Source organism: Capricornis sumatraensis, chromosome 21 (assembly GCF_032405125.1).
Source record: "Capricornis sumatraensis isolate serow.1 chromosome 21, serow.2, whole genome shotgun sequence".
In the NCBI taxonomy this organism is placed as follows: domain Eukaryota; kingdom Metazoa; phylum Chordata; class Mammalia; order Artiodactyla; family Bovidae; genus Capricornis; species Capricornis sumatraensis.
This window is the reverse complement of record NC_091089.1, coordinates 48339177-48359508: the sequence shown is the minus strand read 5'-3', so window position 1 is coordinate 48359508 and position 20332 is coordinate 48339177. Positions and strand designations below refer to the sequence as shown.

Here is a 20332-nt window from a genome sequence, read left to right as displayed (position 1 = left end):
GAATTGAGGTGATAGCAGTGGGAAGGAGAAGGTGGGAAACTGGAAGGTCATCTTCCCAGGAAAGAATTAAGAAGCTGATTAAATAAGGAGAATGTGGGGGAGGGGTGGCTCAGACCTGCCTCTGTAGACTGATTCTGACTGACTGAGAGGCTGTTGGCAGCCCTCAGAGACTGAGAAGAAAAGGCGGAGCTGCCAGGGAAGGAGGAGGATGTAAGGTTTATGGGAGGACACATCTGAGTGACAGGTACCAGTACCAGTGGATGCGTGGAGCTCTACGGCTGGAGCCCTTCAGGTTGCAAGCTGGAAGTCACGGAGGAGAGCTCCTGGTGGAAGCACGGAATGGATGAATTTTTCAGGGTCAGGCCAGAGAGGAGGGAACAAGAGAGCTGAGAACCGCGTGGTGGTTTCAGAGAAGGAACTTCTGTGGTTACACTGACTTGTTCGGTCCAGCCAGCACCATGTGAAAGCCTGGCCAGCAGGAATTCCCCTAGTTGCCTCTCTCTCACCGCCTGGATGCAGGGACTGTTCCTACACGTGTGTTTAGATGTGGTTTCCCCCCAGCCGGCTTCTGCATTACCTGCAGATTATCCTTTGCTCAGTTAAGCATGTTTCCTGAACACTTTGTGGGCCAGTTAGAACTCAGGTACCACGCAGTCCTGGGTGTGCAGAGGCCCCACCAGAGGCGGGCGCTGTGCTGGCATAGCCGCTTCTCTTCACTGACCCAGGAGGGCCATAGTCTCTACATCACCGATAGTGAAGCTTTGGTCTCCTTGAGTTTTAGCCAGTTATTATTTCTTGTTTTCTGATTCAAACCACTTGGAGATTGTGTTGATGTCCACTCTTCTTCAAGGTGAGTAGACAATCCAGAATGCACGCGGTGGGCTCTCTGTGTTTATGTTTATGTGATTGGAGCGGTTTCCTTTGTCCTTTAGAAACCGAGCCGAGTTCCTGTGCCACATGAAGCCCAGTGAATGGAATCCATCCTCCTCGGGGCCTGCGTCCGGGACGTGGACTCTAGTAGACGAGGGTGGAGAAGAGGTAACTCGTCATATCTGCAGCGTTTTGATGAATCATTTCTGAGCTCTCTCATGTGCCAAGTATCATTTTAAGCACCTTTCTTGTATTAGCCCAATTTAATTCCCCCAACAGCCCCACGAGGCAAGTACTGTTTTCATCCCATATTAGAGATGAGGAAACAGGTGCAGGATGGGGGTGAGGGAATTTGTCCCAAATCACAGGTCTCGAGCCTTTGTGCTGAGGCGGTGTCTGCTGCCTCCCTTCTCCAGACCATTGCTGCATAGCTGGGAGAGTTTGGACCTGGAAGTGTTCCCACACTACATACACTTTCTATTAGGCTTTTCTTTTATGTAGCATCCATTTTCTGGGCTTGGGATCTCACCTATAGATACTCTGAGCCTTTCTAATAAAGAGCTGGATCTTACCAAAGTGGGCTTCCCTTATGGCGCAGCTGGTAAAGAATGCGCCTGCAATGCGGGAGACCTGGGCTCACTCCCTGGGTTGGGAAGATCCCCTGGAGAAGGGAAAGGCTACCCACTCCAGTATTCTGGCCTGGAGAATTCCATGGACTGTGTAGTCATGGGGTCCCAAAGAGTCGGACACGACTGAGCGACTTTCACTTCTTACCAAGGTTCTGCCTTAACACTTATAAACTTTCTTACCTAGATCTTCTCATTTGAAAGAAGATAATTTCCTATTTTTAGTGAGAATTTAATGATCAAAATCCAGTTTCTCAGATAATACTTATTGAGTTTTCTTTCTACTATTATACATGGCTAGTGTATAGGTAAACATTTTTTTTTTTTTCCCTTCCAGCTAGTTATCTACCTGCCTTAGTGTGTCTTTATGGTCCAAATCCAGATTTGACGTGCTTGTCCAGGATTGGCCAGGAACTAAATTTACTAAAACACCTTCTCTTTAAAAGGAGTTGAGAATTTTCAGTGGACACTCCTTTGAATGACACGTGGCAGCTGTGGGATCATGTCTGTGTATTTACCCAGCTGTTCATTCAGAAGCAGGAGCCCCTTCACACTCAATGGGCTCTTCCTGGGACTTGTGGGAGGTGGGAGATGGTGGTAAATGATGTGGACGTGCAGAGACTGAACAGTCCTTCTGGAAAGAGCTTCTCGGGTGCAAAGTGGTCTTCTGAAGATGGATCAGGGTTCCTTCTCCCTGCCCCAACCACACCCCCCCCCCCAACCCCCTGCCGCTGCCCAAGACTGGCCTCTCCTGAGAGAGGAGTTTTTTTTCTTGTTGGTTTCCTCCATTTAATCCCAAAGATGGATAGTGGTTAAAGACCCTGGAATGGTGTCTTAGCTCTCACTGGATGTTGAGTGGATTCAGGAACCTAGGGTGGGAACACTGGCAGTGCTGTCAGTGCTCAGAAAAGGCCGAGAGTGGAAGGCATCGTGCATCGCCCACATCAGTGATTTCTTAACGATGGCTGTATATCAGGACCATCTGGGCAACCTTGCCCCAGTCTACACCCAGCCATCCAGATGTTTAAAGCCTCCATGGTGATTCCGATGTACAGCCAGAGCAGAGAACTACTGCTCTGGGTGGAATTTCTGAGGCTCTTATTTGCTAACTGTTTAGGATGTGTAAGAGGGTAGAAATGAGTGGCTTCAGGAAATTAGGAATAAATTGCATTAGTCCCTTGTTGAAACTGAGGTGATAATTCTTCAGGATCTCTGGGTCTTTTTATAGTTTCCATTATTTTTTAATTTAAAAAAATTAAAAATTATTTACTTATTTTTGGCTGTGCTGGGTCTTCGTTGCGGCACACAGGCTTTCTCAGTTACAGCACATGGGGGCTGCCCTTCATTGCAGCGGCTTCTCTTGTTGCGGAGCACAGGCTCCGGGGGCACTCGGGCTTCAGTAGTTGTAGCGCATAGGCTCAGTAGTTGGGGCAAGCAGGCTTTAGAGCTTGGGCTCGCTACTGTGGAGCAGAGGCTTAGTCGCCCTGTGGCACATGGAATCCTCCTGGACCAGAGATTGGACCCATGTCCCCTGCATTGGCAGGCAGATTCTTAACCATTGGACCATCAGGGAAACCCCAGTATTCCCTTTTGAATGTAGTATATCTTAGGTCACAAATCAATTTGGTTGCTAAGGAGATTTCAGTGCTGTGTATCAAACAAAAAGGGCTTCCCTGGTGGCTCAGTATAGAATCCAACTACAATGCAGGAGACATGGGTTCAATCCCTGGGTTGGGAAGATCCCCTGGAAAAGGAAATGGCAACCCACTCCAGTACTCTTGCCTGGGAAATCCCATAGACAGAGGAGACTGGCGGGCTACAGTCCTAGGGGTCTCTAAAAGAGTCATACGTGACTTAGCAGTTAAACAACAACAGTTGAATAAAACCCCTAACTATTTCCTGTATGTGAGCTCTGTGTATGACTGCTTTACTTTTATCCTGTTTTCAGTGGTACTGATTGATGACAGAACTTCAGATATCCATAGCAAATGCTAATTGCTTCTTGATAAGTCAGTTGACTATTGCAGTAAACTTTAATTTGGGGGAAAGAAGAGGCTTATAGGTAAAATAACTTGGACTCGAGTGCATGGCTCTTTAATTGATACTGTCAAAGCACTGAGATTTACAGTAAGATCCCTATTCTAGAGGAATTCATCTTCTTTGGGATAGAAATCTAATGAGAGCAGTGTCAGCCACTGAGGAATGGATATGACTTGGTCCACATAAAACTGTACTTGCAGTGTTAGGGGATTTACAGGTCATTCAGTAGAACTGACAGCGTAAATCTCTGTCCTGGAGAAGTCCGTGAGGACTCATGAGAATGCAGCTGGTGTACCGCTGAGACCTGTGATACTGCAGCTCCTTAACTCTGTGCCGTGGTGTCATCGTGTCAAATCAGCTGATAAGACTGCATCTTTTCCTTAGGATGAAGACCCCGAGACCAGTTGGATTCTCCTTAATGAAGATGACTTGGTTATTCTGCTGTCACAGTTCCCATTTCATGAACTGTTTCAACATCTTCTTGGGTTTAAAGCAAAAGGTAGACTAATTTCTTTTGTCATACAGAAAATGTGGTAGTGGCAAGCTCAAACACAGGAACTTAGCATCAGGTCTTACATCTTGGGTGGGCTCCTGATTTTGGGTTCCCTTATGCCTGGCTGTACTATGCAGAGATGATTGTGTCTCTGTGGTGAGGCTTCTTTCCCCTCTCTTGTGATTGTAGTTTCCTCTGTGGGGCTTAAATACAAAAGGTCGACTAGCTCGCACATCTCCCAGCCTTAATAAACGGTTTTGGTTTTGTACTTCATCTCAAGTTTCCCATTTCTCATTGGTATAGGAGCCAGAGCATAGGGTTCTCCCTCTTGACTTTGTTTCTTCCTTAATAGGTTGACGTCCGTATCTTCCAGTGTTTTTCCATTGTAATTACAATTTTTTTCCTTTTCTTTGATGAACTTTTAGGTGATTATTTACCTGAAACAACAAGACCTCAAGAGATGATGAAAATTTTTGCCTTTGCTAACTCCTTAGTGGAACTTCTGGCCGTGGGGCTGGAGACCTTCAATAGAGCACGCTATAGGCAGTTTGTCAAGCGAATTGGTTATATGATCAGGTAATACTGCTCTTGGTATATCTATTAGCCCTAGTTAGTCACAGACAATGTATAATTGTGATGGTGGGCATTTTATTGGTACAGTTCATGTCTTATTTCTCATGAAAGTAAGAATTTTTTTCTTCACCATCTACCAGATGGAAATTTTAAATAAATACTTCCAGTCAGAATATTTGGTTAATTATCTCAAATTTAACTGGTTTGCTAGACAATTGTTCTTGCAGTCAGGACCTTCAAAGCAGTTGGGTTGACCTTGGCCAGAGAGGAGTCGAAGAAAATACAGGATCTTTTCCCTCCTTTCCTCTCTTCTCTTCTGCTTCCTAACTTTTGCCTAGAAATTGTTATATAGCTGTGGAAAATTTGGCAGTAGCTCTTTTGCAGTATTATTTCCCTGTTTTCTCTCTTATTTATTCTCATTCTGATTTCTATAAAATACCACAAAATTGCAAAGACTTCATCAGTGGCTCCTGTATTTGAATTGGGAAAGCATTATCATTCATTTGTGTGAAAGAAAGGTTTTTTTAAAAAATGATCAAATAAGAGTAAATTCTGAGAAATGTACTGCTTTTCATTGAATTAACTTACATCCAAGAGGATTCTGTATCATCAATCTTTTGATTTTTATGATGTATATAAAACATAGTTATTTCATCCAACCTCCCTTACCTTGAAAGAAAACTTCCCCTCCTTCCATACTTTTGTTTGTAAAGCATAGTTGATTTTAATTATTTCAGGTATATATCCATCATATTCATAAAGCCAGGTAATGATATAGGATGCCTGGAGTTCTTGAACTCTGCGCAGTCAGGCTTTTCCTCCCAACACTACCCAAACAGCTCTGAAGAATGAAAGTTGCTAATGAACTTTGTGGTATTGACTAATCCAGTAGCCACCTTTGAGTCTTCATCTTGCTTTATCTCTCACACAGTTCATACAGCAGCCTTCATCATGGATGGTCAGTTTTCCTTAAAGCATTTTCTTTGCTTGACTTCCAGGATACCACGTTCTGCTGTTCCTTTCACTGGCTGTTCACTGTCGGCCTCCTTGGTTGTTTCATTCTCACTCCTAGACTTCTTAACCCTGAACCCCTTTATCCAAACTTACTTCTTGGGATTGCATCCATTCCCATGTCTTTGGGTATCCTCTAAACATGGTTAAAGTTCTGTGTTCTTTTTCCATTTCGTACCTTTCTTCTAAGCTTGTATTGAATATATCCAGCTGCCAACTCAGCAGCACTTGGATGACTGGTGACCATTCTAGTTGAATATTCCCCAAATGGGCTCACTGTCCCCGCCTCTCAAACTGCTGCCCTCTCGGTCTTCTCAGTGTCAGTAAGTGCCCGTGTTTCTGGCCAAAGTGCTAGTGTCATCGGTGACTTCTCTTTTTATACAGCACATCCCGTCTAGTGGTTGATTCTGTCATCTTTTCTTTCAATACCCTGTCTTTCAGCAAACCTAAGATACATTTTGTGTACCACTCAGAAAGGAAAAAATGCCACCAGATTATGATGGTAGCAGTCTTGATGAACATTCTCGTTGCAGAGATTAAAATGTGAAGGGCGTGCATCCTTTCAATTAGCGAAACATGCTGCTTCCAGAGCCCAGCCTCTGCTCGCCATGCTCACTGCTGCCACCGCAGTTCATGAGTCATATCTCGCCGATTATCGCAGTAGCCACCTGACTTGTCATCCTGCTTTTGCCCTCCCTCCCCCGCACCCCCAGCTTATTCTTACAACAGCTACCAGTGTTTCTTGTAAATCATCAGTCAGCTCATATCACTCCTCTGCTCAGACTCAGCTGCTCCCAGTCTCATTCAGAATAAAAGCCAGTACGCACAGTGGCCTACAGGACTCTGGATGGCTGGTTTCTGGTCTCTTTGATTTTTTTGCCAGCCATTCTATTTACTTTACTTTAGCACATTGGCTGCCTTGCTGTTCCTCCAGCACAGTGAACACACCTCAGAGCCTTCACACTGGTTGCTTCTTCAGCCTGGGTGCTCTTCCCTTAGAGAGCCCAACACTACATCCAGACTTTACTCATGGGTCCCTCTTCAGTGAGGCCCCTCCTCACCAACATGCCTGAAAACCTTTATTTTTCACTCGTACTGATTTTTCTCAGTGTCATTTATAACCGTGTGACAGACTGTGCATTTTATTTTGTTTATTGTCTGTGTGCCCTCCACTCAATGTCAGCTCAATGAGGGGAAGGTTTTTTTCCCTCCATTGTATCCCCTTTAGCACCTAGAAGATAGTATGCAACAAAGACATGTTGACTAAAGTAATGTTTCAAATGTAAAGATGCCAGTGTTGAGTGCGTTCACACAAAATGCCGCATTGTCTTTCTTCATGCTCAGGATGACCCTTGGTTATGTGAGTGACCACTGGTCCCAGTATGTGAGCCACAACCAAGGCTCGGGATTGGCCCTGCAGCCCTACTCCATAGAGAAACTACAGGTTGAATTTGATGAGCTCTTTTTGAGAGCTGTTCTACATGTCCTGAAAGCCAAAAGGTAAGATGCCTGATGATAACTGTCGAGAAATAGCTCCTTGGCTAGTGAGGAAGACTGGAGTGAAAGTCATTGACTGAAGTAGGGCTCTTATAATAACATCAGCGTACTTGATCTGTTTTTTGTCTTGGGTTGATGTTTGGGATTTGGTATCCTTGTCTGTAGTATTGTGTGAAATGATCTTGACTTTCAGGTTTCCTTCAGTCTTAAAAATAACCTGATTCTGCTACCTCAGTTTTGCCACTCTGAACTTCTGGGGTAACTTTGAGCAGGGGATGAATTGTATTTCATACCCAACTCTAGTGTCCCCAGTGAGGCAGAGTAGGCACTCAGTACGTTGTTCAAGTTGTCCGACTGTGTGGGATTTAAAGTCTAGGACTGTCTTGGATCAGGGGTCCTCCTCCACCACCTTGACTGCGTTCTCATCTCGCCATTGTTGCTGCTGCTTACAGCCTAGGATACATTTTTTGGCAGAGGTGGGGACATGACCACTCATCTGCACCCTCTTGCCTGAGTTTTTGCTGAACTGTGGGAGTGGGTTCTGCTTCAGCACACTGCCCCCCTCCTCCACCCCCCAGCTCCGCTCATGAACTGCTAGATCCCTTTCTGAGCTGTTGTTCTGAGCTGTTGACACTTTTGCCGTGGCCTCATAGTCTCTGCCCCTTATTTATGTGTGTTGTGTGGTGGGTTTGAGTCCTGGTCTGCTAAGACTGTTACCTTGGGCAAATCACTTAACATTTGTGGTCTCACTTTGTGCATTTATTAAGTGGAGATGACGATGATGATACAACTTGTTCCATTGACCTCATGGATATGTTATTAGGATGAAATGCAATAATATGTAGAAAGTAATATTTTTAAACCATAGAAGACTTTTCAGATGTAAGTGGTGGCTGTTTTTGTGTGGTTTCAAATGAAGAACAGGATAACCACTCACTTAGAGAAAGATTAGTGTTCTTTGACTAAGTCTTAAAACTACTGTTAGGCAGTTAGAAGGAGTGGGTCTAAGATAAAAAGAACTTGGGCTTAGAAATTTAGTTAGATTATTCTTGTCCATACTTGGTGGTCTCCTGAGGTGTGCCAGGTCCCTGCTAGGGGTTTAGTGCAATAGCACCTGCTCCCTGAAGCCGGCCTCCTGGTGCTTGGGAAAAGTCTTACATGTCTGATTTCCTGTCACCTGATCTTGGGTTTGTTCAGCTAAGAGGCAAAGCTTTTCTAGAAGAAAAACTGTAGTTCCTTATGAGGTCTTAAGCACTGAGCTTGTGAACCCCCTTGTAATATTGCTTATGTAATTCACACAGGTAATTGCTTTAAATTTGAAAATGCTGAGAGCTGTTGTTCTTGAGTATAATTTATTTCAGAACGCATCATATGAGAATCAGGTATTTCAAGCTGTGAAATTTAAATTTCTTTGACACTCCTGTGGAAATTTATGACCGTAGCGTCCCTCAACCTAAAAAAAGAAAGACAAACCCAAACTGAAAAATAGACTACAGAAACCTAAACCACACTTACTTCATGTCTGCTCTATAGGAATTTTGTAGCTGGAAATATTTATTGTCTATGACATTACTTTTAAGGCCTCATTGTTGGGTGATCCTTTATATAAGAACATCCAGTCCAATGTGAGGTGTTGGGATAATTATTTAATAAGACAGAAGCCTGATCCACTTGAACTCAGAGAAGTCTAGCTGTTGCTTTTCAAAGTTGAGGTCAGTTGTGGTTTGGACCGCTAGTGGCCTGGTGAGCCACAGACGTGGGTTAAACATGCACTATTTAATTTCTGTTTCTCTTAATAAACATTATTTATAATTGACTAAATTATAGTTTTGCCCCAAAGCAACAGTTTTGAGTGCCTCCCCATTTTTCTTTTTTAGATTTTTTGAGATAAAATTCATGTAACAAAATATTTATAAGCATTTACTGAGTGTTGTTTTTGAAATACTACTTTAAGTAGACTTGGTTTCTGCTGTATAATTGCTGTATGCTGGTATGTGTACCTAAATGGCACATTTATATTTCTCACTGTGTAATTTAAGGACCAGCTGAGTCTTGAATCATCTGGGGTGACTGTAAAATAAAGGTTCAAATTCTTGGGCCCCAGCTGTGACCTGCAGACACAGAATCTCTTAGGTGGACCTTGGGAGTTTGCCTTTTCCACAAAGTCTCAGGTGATTTTTCTGCCCACAGTGGTGTGAGAAACACTGATAGTGGGTATGATCATGCCATAGTCAGGTATGGTTAGAATTTCATAGTGGTGCTGAGAGGGCATTAGGGAAGGCCTCACAAATGGAGGGATGGGGCTTTGTAGTTGGGGAGTTCTCTTTGGGCTTGTCCAGGAATTTGTTGATGTTTAGTTGCTGAGTTGTGTCTGACTCTCTTGTGACCCCATGGACCATAGCTCGCCAGGCCCCTCTGTCCATGGGATTTTCCAGATAAGAATACTGGAGTGGGTTGTCGTTTCCTTCTCCAGGGGGATCTTCCCGATCCAGGGATCGAACCTGGGTCTCCTGTGCATCTTCTGCATTGCAGGTAGATTCTTTACTGCTGAGCCACCAGGAAAGCCCCTTGTCCAAAAATGGTCTGATGATAATACAGAGAGGGCTCTGGTTGGGAAGATAGGTCTGAGCTATTTTTGGAAGGCTTTGAATTTGGAACTGAGGAGTTTGAACTTCATTCTGTTTTGAGTAAGGAGTTGGGGAGAGCTTTTGGCCCTCCCTCCGCCTCTGCCAGCTGCACAGGTCTTGGTGTGCACACATGTACCTTGGTGGATGCTCAGACATATATGTCCAATCTCAGCAGTCTTTCTGTTGCCCAGGTCTTAAAAGGATCTTAAAACCCAGCTCTGCCTCTAATTAGCCTTTGGTTCTAGTAGCCTGTTGTGTAAACTGTGGCTATATCGGTAATAGTGCTTGCCTTGGTTTTTGTGAGGAGGAATGTGCTGATAAATAGATGATGTGGTGATGAGAACTGTGCTGGGCAGAGTAGGTGCTTTGTATTTGCTGTTAAACATGCTCAAGGTGTTTATGACTGAAGCATGCTAGAAAAACTCCTGTAGTGTGCTTTAAAGATTTAAGATTTTTTTTTGCCTCCTTTCTCAATATGATGAAGTTGACTGATACATGAAATTATTCCTGCTTTTCTTAATACATGCAGACTTGGCATTTGGCTGTTTATGTCAGAAATGCCCTTCGGGACGCTGTCTGTCCAGATGCTCTGGAAGCTCTTCTACCTCATGCATCAGGTGGAAAGCGGGAATCTGGACAAGCTCAGTACTGCCCTCCTGCCTGCCGAGTGCAAGAAACACCTCCAAGGTACAGCCGCGCCAGCGTCCGCCTCTCTGTCTCACGTGCCTCTTCTCTTCATGGCTTTATTCTTTCTGTGTTTAGGAGTAGGAGATGTTTAACTCTGTGTACTCATGTGTAATCATTTTGAAAGTTAATTTTGTTTTGTTATTTTGACTTATTAGAACGATGATTCCAATTTTCATTATTCTTCAAATGCTCTGAAGAGTAAATTCTATAATGAACCCAGTTTGGGGATAGGAAATGAAAATTGAGTTGTTAATACCCTATGGATATTTTGATAATACTGGAAATTTGATGAACTATGTTTGATTTCTTAAATGTGTAAACATATGAAAGGAATTATTGGCTTGTTGCTTTCTTACTGTGAAGAGTTCCACAGGGTGTATATTTTTTAAAGAGTATTTTCTTCCCTCTACAGAATTTTGCCTTTGAAGCCTTTAGTTGTCTGTCAAATGTGGCAATACTGTTTATCAAGACTGCCCTCTAGTGACAAAATGTAATATTGCTTACAGAGCATTCTCTGAGGAATAGGCAAAAATATAGGTATTGTTAATCCTATTCATCAGTATTTCAGTCATGATTATAGCTAATTTCTTGCCCCAAATTTTCATTTATAAGCAAATGTCTTTTGTGGGAAATGCCATGGTGGGACTGAGTAGTTTGCTAGTCTTATCCGTTTTCGTTAATAGAGTTGTCCTTCATTTGGCTGATAATTACCAGGTAGCTTCAGGTGTATTGCTGAGGATGTCTTGCTCAGTGACAGTAGCAGGGCTTTGCAGTTGATAAAGCTCTTGACCAGTCACATTTAATCTTAAATAACCTTCAGAGACAGATTAGGAAACTGAGACTTCTTAAATGTTGCCTAAGCCAACATTATATTTAGAGTTGGAATTTCAGCTGGCCCAGCCTTCTTCCTAATGCCTGTAGAAATCCATTCTGGAACAAAGATGTTTTCTATCTTTAAATATTTCTTAATATCTTTTAGTTTTATATCTTATTTATCTCTGAAAGAGTAACTAAAGTGACATATGTTTACTCTCTCCCCACTTTAATATTCTTGGACTTGCAGACCCTGAACATTTTGTGAACTTTGAGAAGTGTCTTTCTTCCATGAATAGCTCAGAAGAGATTTGCCTTCTAACTACTTTTGCTCAGATGGCTCAGGCCAGAAGAACCAATGTGGATGAAGACTTCATAAAAATTATTGTTCTGGAGATATATGAGGTTAGAATATTAAGTTTTAGAAATGAGCTAAAAACATTTGCTTTTGGTTTGCCCATCCATTGATTCCTTTGGGGTCGCTTTAAAAAAATGTGACAGCCTCATTTTGTCTGCACTTGTGGAAGAAGATGGTCTGTAAGTAGTACTGAAAACATGAATCATACCCGTCCCATTTCTCCATGCTATCTCTTTTCATTTGATGTGTGAGTTTTGGTAAAGAATAGACAGTCTGGCACAGCCTGACATTTGTAGTTTTTATACTCTCTGTCCGTCTGCCCCGCCTTCCTCATTTCCACTCCTCTGAGCCTGCCAGGAACATGGAAACCTGGCTTCCCCCCACTACTTAGATGAGATGGTGGAAATAATACTGAACCCAGAGTTAGATCATCTGGCTTTGGTTTGTTTTTTTTTAATTTTTATTTTTTTTTAATTTTAAAATCTTTAATTCTTACATGTGTTCCCAAACATGAACCCCCCTCCCATGGCTTTGTTTTAACTCTGCTCCTCGTTGCCCATCTCACATCAGAGAAGATACCATATCACTCTGGGCTTCAGTTTCTTTATCTGTGAAATGACAGGATGAGATGAGATCCTTGCTTTCTTTACTTTTTCACCCAGCCACCCTTAAGGGTGGAAGAGAATGAACTTGAGACCCCTTGTGTTGAGGAATATAACTCAAGTGGTTACCAAAATATTATTTGGAGTTTTGTATGTGTGTGTGTGTATATAATGTACATTTTCACCGTAGGCTGTCGTTTATCTGTTTCATTCATAAAAACATTTCTTCCAATATAAGTAAAAATTATGTCTGAAGATTTATTATCATCCCCCTCAATACTACAGTTTGAGAATACAGACTGGGTAATCTAAAGTTCTTTTCCAGAATCAAATATCCTAATAAGCTGTTCCCATTATTGTACTTTGTAAGTAGCCCTGCATGTGATTAAGGCCTAGATGGATCTGAAATTTCACACTGTCTTTATAATCTGCAAAAACTGAGGGGAGAACGTATATTTTCATATATATTAAATGGCATTCTCAAGATAACATTACTAAAGTATTATTTATGCTCTTGAATGACGGTTCAAATGTTCTGACCAGTTCTCACAGTAAAAACTGCATTCTGATCCTGTGTGTGTTGTGTATGTGTGTATACATGTATCAAATTGAATCGGTAGTTATGCATTCTCACATTTTCCTGTTCTATTTTATTCTACTTTCTTACTTTTCTGTTCTATCCCAGCAACACCCAAACTGCTGGCCATTGGCATGAATGGGTGTGTCTTGTAGTTTTGAACCCATTGTTTAAGAAGAGTTGGTAAATATTGATTATTATTATTATTTTTTGGCTGTGCTGCATGGCATGTGGGATCCTAGTTCCCAGGGATCAACCTGCGCCCCTTGCAATAGAAGCAGAGAGTCGTAACCACTGGCCTGCCAGGGAAGTGTAAACCTTGATGCATTAGGAGCTCTTCTGATAGAGGATCTCTCTCTCTCTCTCTCTCTCTTTTTTTTTTTTTGAGAGAATAGATATTTCCAGGAAATACATTCTGATTTTCATAATTTTATTGGTTTCTTCAAATTTAGGAAAGTTTTACTATGAAGGGACTATTTAGTTGCTCTGAAGACACTGGTGTTTCTTTCTGAATCCAGCACTAGAAGTCACTGTTAGCATTGTAGGTTGTCTTTCTTCTCCAGTCCCTCCTGCCACCTTCCAGACTCAGGATAGACACTCTGCTCTCTGAACTTTTGGCATCCTTTTGATCACGGTGTGAACCAAGCCTCAATCTGAGATTTTTTCTGATACTTTACTTGAAAACATTCTAAATAAAGTATGAAAAGTTTTCGTTTTTTTTTTAATTGATGCTTGGTTTTAAAAATGCCATCTCTCCATGTTCCCACTAGGTGTCTTACGTCACCCTGTCCACCCGAGAAACTTTTTCAAAGGTTGGTCGAGAGCTTTTAGGGGCCATCACAGCTGTTCATCCTGAGATAATTTCTGTCCTTCTGGATAGAGTTCAAGACACCATTGACCAGGTTGGAATGGTAAGAGCACTGATTTTGTTGGTTTCCCCTTTTGTTGTTGTTGTTTATTTTGAACGCTGGAGTAGTATTGGAGCAGTGGGAAAAATAGTTACTGGGATACAAAAATAGTTGTTGGGATGGCTGAGTCGTGGGTACGAGAGAGTAAAGAGAGCATTGACTGAGTCACAGGCTCTGTGCCTGCTTGGGCATAGCTGCTGCTTATAAAAAACTGTATTGTTTCTCTTAATCTCTGCAAAGTGACTTCCCACCTCCTTCAAAGAGGTTTTTATTTATTATTTTCTTTTTAACTTATTTTTGGCTGCGCTGGGTCTTCGTTGCTGCGCTCGGGCTTTCTCTAGTTGTGGTGAGCGGGGGCTGCTCTCTAGCTGTGGTCCGTGGGCTCCTCATTGTGATGGTGTCTCTTGTTGCAGCGCACAGGCTGTAGCTGTGCCAGCTTCAGTAGTTGCAGCACGTGAGCCCAGTGCATGTGGCTTACAGGCTCTGGAGTGCTGGCTCGTGGTGGTGGCACACGGGCTTGGTTGCCCTGTGGCATGTGAAATCTTCCTGGACCAGGGGTCAAACCCATGTCGCCTGCATTGGCAGACGGATTCTTAACCATTGGACCCCTAGGGAAATCCACAGGCTTTTAATTAGAGCCTAACAGTAATCCATAGTTTTTATTTCATACTTTTGCTTTACCTTCATAATTCTTATCTTTTTTCTTGGTGGAAACAACTCTTAAGAAAGAAGACCTGCTTTAAATCAATCAAAAACAAAATTAAAAGTAAAAGTTTAAGTTGGGCAAGATGTATATCATCTAGTTCTGTCATTTGTCACAATCCCTTTTGTAATCTTTATGTAGTTTTTAAAAAGTTTTATTGCAATATAATTCACATATAGTATAATTCATCTGTTTAAAGTGTACAAGTCAGTGGTTCTTAGTATATTCACAGATAGGTATACATATCACCAGTCAATTTTAGAACGTTTTCATCACCTCTGAACAAAACCACATACCAGTTAGCTGTCAGACTTCCATCCCCTTCAGCCCTGAGTGACCACAACCTGTTTTCTGTTTTTGCTGTTTAGTCACTAAGTCATGTCTGACCTTTTGTGACCCCTAGGGGCTACAGCCCACTAGGCTCCTCTGTCCCCCGGATTTCCCAGGTGAGAATACTAGAGTAGGTTGCCATTTCCTTCTTCAGGGATCTTCCCGAGCCAGGGATCAAACCCATGTCTCCTGCATTGGCAGGTGGATTCTTTACCACTGAGCTGAGAAACCTGTCTCTATAGATTTACCTATTCTGGACATTTTATATAAACGGAATTACGGAATATCTGATCATTTGTGACTGGCTTCTCTCACTTAGCATAATGTTTTCCAGGCCTATCCATGTTGTAGCATATGTCAGTAGTCCATCCCTTTTAATGACTAAGTAGTATTCTATCGTTTGAGTGTATCATTTTCAAAAATATATACTTAACTGAAGATTTTCTTCATCAAGTATAATAAGGCTGTAATGAGTGAATTTCTCTAATGGCAGGTAGTCATGTGTGGCAACTTTAGGAGGCATGTTTAAAGTTAGAGCGTTTTTCTCTGGGCTTATATTTGCACAGGGCCTTTACCTTAGAGTTGTTGCATCATTCCTGCAGGATAGATGATGGATAACTGTTGTACTTCATCACACTCATGAGTGAGCAAATTTAATGACAGATTGTTTATAAGACTTTTTTTCCCCTAACTGAAGAATAAAGGCTATATCATTCTTTACTTGGAAAAGTATATGTTACTTTCTTTTTACATTAAGAGAGATTTAATTATGGTAAATTATACACAGCTTCCCTGGTGGCTCAGCGGTAAAGAATCCACCTACAATGCAGGAGATGTGGGTTTGATCCCTGGGACAGGAAGGTTCCCTGGAGAAGGAAATGGCAACCCCCTCCAGTATTCTTGCTTTGAAAATTGGACAGAGGAAGCTGGGGGGCTACAGTCCATGGGGTCACACAGAGTCAGACACTATTTGGTGACTAAACCACCACCACCACCAAATTATACACAATATAAAACATGATATTAACCATTTTTAAGTTTAGTGGTATTAAATACATTGACATTGTTTTGCTACCTACCATCACCACCATCCATCCACAGAACTCTTTCATCTTGTGAAACAGATTCTGTACCCATTAAACACTATCTCCTCGTCCCTTCTCAGCTCCTGGCAGCTAGCATTCTACTTTCTGTTTCTTTGTTTGCAAAGAGCAAGTTTTTGGTTGCTCCTTTTTGAGTGGTCATCTAATGGAATGTCTTCCAAGAAAATCTACAGTGGGTCATGTGAGTGTTTCAGTTTGATTGAGTTCATAACCTTTATCTGACACATTTTTTTTTTTTCCCCTGGGTTTGGCCACACCTAACATTTTTTATCGGAAAAGGCAATGGCACCCCACTCCAGTACTCTTGCCTGGAAAATCCCATGGACGGAGGAGCCTGGTAGGCTGCAATCCATGGGGTTGCTAGGAGTTGGACACGACTGAGCAACTTCACTTTCACTTTTCACTTTGATGCGTTGGAGAAGGAAATGGCAACCCACTCCAGTGTTCTTGCCTGGAGAATCCCAAGGACGGCAGAGCCTGGTGGGCTGCTATCTATGGGGTCGCACAGAGTCGGACATGACTGAAGCGACTTAGCAACAGTAGCAGTAGCAACATTTTTAATTGGGTCCATAATACTTTCAGTAATAATTGTGCTCAGAAATATGCTTAGCTGTAAGTGTGCAAATTAGAACCGTAATGTTCTTTAGAGCACATCTTATAAAAGATGCCCCCCACTCTCTTTATACATGTGGTTCCTTTATGTTCATTAAACTCACCGACATTTTTGGAGGAACTTGTTTAAGCCCCCTTGCCTTCAGATGAATATGATGGCTTTGAATATTTTTGCTGTGACCTTGGACTAGGCTGAAATCAGCTTCGAGCTTCAGAGTCTGGGAACGAACTGTGGACCTAAACTTTCACTGACACTTTTGGGGTGTGTCTGAACGTAACTTTGTACTAGAGGCCCAGCAGGAGAGGAAAAGTCATTTGTGCTATAGATGTGTGTTGATAAGGGCCAAGCCCTTGGGGACATCTCAAAGTACAGAATTCAGATAACTTGATGACAGCCTGAAGATTGATAAATATTTTCCTATTGGTCTTTTTTAATAATTTGAAACATTCTGCTTTTGTTAGTGAAATCATCTTCCTAATAGCCTCTTCAGGTAAAATTAGTGATCTTTTGACTTTCAGTGAAAGCATAAATATATTTTAAAATGCATTCTTTAAATTCTGTTTTGTTGGGAATTCTTACTGGGATTTTTCCTGTTTAATCATTTCTTTTTTTTGCTTTATTGAATGAACTAGATCTTTCATTCATTCCAGTATGAAATAGAGGTAGTAAAAGTGGCCTTACAGTGTTCCTTATCATAACAGAGAAGGTTCCAAAGTTCCCCATGAAGTATCATGCTAGCTGCAGGCTTTTCATGTATACTCTGTGGTAGACTGAGAAATTTATATTTGTAGTTTGCTGAAATTTCTTTTTTCATGCATGGGTATTTAGTTGTTTTTTCTTCATTCACTGAGATGCTCCTGTGATTTTTATCCTTTTTTTTGTTAAAATGATGAATTACATTGATTTTCAAATATTGAACCATCATTGTTTCCTAAAATAAAACCCACTCGATCCTAGTATATTACTCTTTTTACGTGTTACTAGGTTCAGTTTGCTATTGTTTACTGTGGATTCATGGCAAATATTGATCTATAATTTTATTTTGTTAGATTTTTGTTTTAGGGTCATGTTGGCCTTGTAACACGAGTTGGAAAGCATTTCCTCCTCTTCTATTATTTGAAAGAATTTTCGTAAGATTGCTAGGATTCTTCCTGGAATGTTTGATAGCATTTACCAGCAAAGTTATCTGGGTCTTGGGTTTTCTTTGTGGGATATGTTTTGATAACAAATTGAAAATTTTAAGCAGATAGTTTTTTTTTCCTGAGTCAGTTTTGGTAATTTATATCTTTAAAGGGATTTTCCTATTTCTAACCAGTTGAATTTACTGGCCATAGAGTTTTTGTAACAGTCCCTTTTCAATGGCACCCCACTCCAGTACTCTTGCCTGGAAAATCCCATGGATGGAGGGGCCTGGTAGGCTGAAATATGTCTCATCCAAATTATGATGTGCTGTGAGTGAAAGATACTCCCGGAGTTTCTAAGACTTAATATGAACGGAAGAATAACATATCTCAGTAGTCTTTTGTAACGATGTGGGAATACTGTTTTGGACATACTGGATTAAATGAAATATGTTGTTAGAATTAATTTTGCTTGCTTCTTTTGACTTTTAAAAATGGCTGTTAGAAAAAGTAAAATACATTTATGGCTTGCTTTAGATTTCCTTTGGACAGCACTGTTCTAGACATTATAAAATTAACTGCTCTTCTGATCATTCTTACTTAAAGCAGACTGTATTAAGTGAACCCAATTGTCTCTTACTTTGCTCATGGATTTGTTATTGACAAGTGGTGCTGTGGATATTTGTACAGAATTTTTCAAGTATATGAAGAGTAGAGAAGAGTATAATAAATTTCTGTGCCATCCAGTTTTAATAAATATCAGCTCTTGGTTGATCTTGTCTTATCTTTACCCCTATTCATTTCTTGTATCTACTTTCTGGAATGCTTTAAAGCTAATAGAAATAATTTTTTAAATGCCACAGGAGAAATAATTATTTGAAGTGCTAGCTTTTTTTGTAAAATGAATGCCTTTCTGCTGATTTATCATGACTTTAAATTTGAATCTTACTGTAGTGATTTTTTAAAAATGGAAGTATACCATTTTACAGGGACTTCTTTGGTGTCTCAACTGGTAAAGAATCCGCCTGCAATGTGGGAGACCTGGGTCTGATCCTTGGGTTGGGAAGATCCCCTGGAGAAGGGAACGGCTGGCCACCGACTCCAGTATTCTGGTCTGGCAAAGAGTTGAACATGACTGAGTGACTTTCACCTTCTCTTTTCACCAGTTACATAGGAAAAACAGCTTGACCTTTACAGAGGATTGTAAAATGTGCTTTTGGTGTATCATTAGTATTTATATTCATTTGATCTGGTTCATTTCATCGTCTACAAAACAAAACCCCACTTCCTTTTGGAGAAAACTTTTTGTAAGCACTTTAATAATGTAGTATTGTAGTAATATAGGATTGTCTTTAAATTTTGATTTTAATTATTATAATTTTTCTTTTAAATAAGGTTTCTTTATACTTGTTTAAAGAACTACCTTTGTATCTTTGGCGACCTTCTGCCTCTGAGATAGCTGTGATTCGGGATTGGTTATTGAATTACAACCTGACATCGGTGAAGAATAAATTGGCCTGTGTTATTCTAGAAGGCCTGAATTGGGGATTTGGTGAACAGGTATGTGCTAAAAACCTTCCCTAAAGACTGTCCGCACACATCAGTTTTAAAGAAAGGTTTTCTCAGACATTAACGTTTTTAAACGTCATTTGCAAGACCTGCAGATTTTCTTCGCTGTTTCAGAATTTAGGATCTCATCTAATTGAGTTCTGTTTTGCAGAGTGAGCATCCTATAAGTGAAGATAAATTGCTCCACACTGAAAGTACTTCCTTTATTCCTTGGATCATTTGTTTCTGTTGTTGTATTTCTGGCTGTTTACTGCAGTTCCTCCTAATTGCCTCTCCTGCCTCTGGTCTTCCTTCCTCTTAATTTTGTATTGTGTGTCACTGCCCGACTTGTCTTCCAGAACACTGTGCGCTGGTTAAGAGCCTGAGCTCTGAGCCAGCCTGCCTGACTTCTGATCCCAGCCCTGCTACCTCCTGTTTGTGTGGCCGTGAGCAAGCTTCCTGAACTCCCTGGGCCTCAGTTGCTCCTCTGTAAACATCACACTGACAGGCTTAGCTCAGAAGGTTGCTGTAAGGTTTCAGCAAGCTGGGACACATGAAACATGTTCTTGGCACATGCCAGGGTCTTAGTGGTGGCAGTTATTATTATCAAGAGTTTGCTACCTGTCATGTCTCCAAAGATGTCATGTCAAGGAATTCTTTCAAAATCTTCCTCCCTTTTTGCCCAGGCCTTGTTAGTGAGCTCCTTGATCAAAATACTTAAATATTTTAAAGGGAAGGGAAAGAGAACTCAGCCCCGTCTGCCAGCTTCTGTTCTGAGCAAGTCGTCTCGTCCTTGCAGTCATCTTGTGTGGTGGTGTGAATATGACCTCTTTTGTACAGGAACCTGAAGCCAGGGAGCTTTCTCCCCAGCGTGTCCCTAACCATCTGGTCTGCTCATGGGCTCAGCTGGGTCTTCTCTCGAGTGCTGGTTGGTGAGAGCTACAGGAGACTCTTTTCCACCTTCACCTTCTCTGACTTGTAAACAGAAGCCCCCACCCTCCTCTCCCAGAGAGCTGCATGCAGAGTCCAGTCCGCATGAGTGTCTCCTTGCTCTTTTCTTAGTGTTTGGAAAGTCCTCTTCTCTGAGAGGATTAAGGAATGTGTTATGTCAGATGCAAAGGAAGATGGGTGGGAGAATTGGTAGGCAACTTCAAGCTCCCGAAGGAGTATTTTACCTGTGTTGTTGAGTATGTTTAATATTTTCACTGATGACAGAAGAAAAGGGAATACAG

At 41.5% G+C, this 20332-nt stretch overlaps 1 protein-coding gene across 1 annotated transcript in view; it reads left to right on the top strand.

Moving 5' to 3' along the window:
* EPG5 (ectopic P-granules 5 autophagy tethering factor) overlaps nucleotides 1–20332 on the top strand; it is a 130119-nt gene that overhangs the window by 17373 nt on the left and 92414 nt on the right. Inside the window, exons 7-14 of the mRNA XM_068993663.1 lie at nucleotides 933–1038; nucleotides 3921–4035; nucleotides 4455–4605; nucleotides 6958–7113; nucleotides 10267–10424; nucleotides 11488–11642; nucleotides 13545–13685; nucleotides 18948–19112. Of these exons, the coding sequence (XP_068849764.1) occupies nucleotides 933–1038; nucleotides 3921–4035; nucleotides 4455–4605; nucleotides 6958–7113; nucleotides 10267–10424; nucleotides 11488–11642; nucleotides 13545–13685; nucleotides 18948–19112 (1147 nt within the window). The remainder of the gene's footprint in view (nucleotides 1–932; nucleotides 1039–3920; nucleotides 4036–4454; nucleotides 4606–6957; nucleotides 7114–10266; nucleotides 10425–11487; nucleotides 11643–13544; nucleotides 13686–18947; nucleotides 19113–20332) is intronic.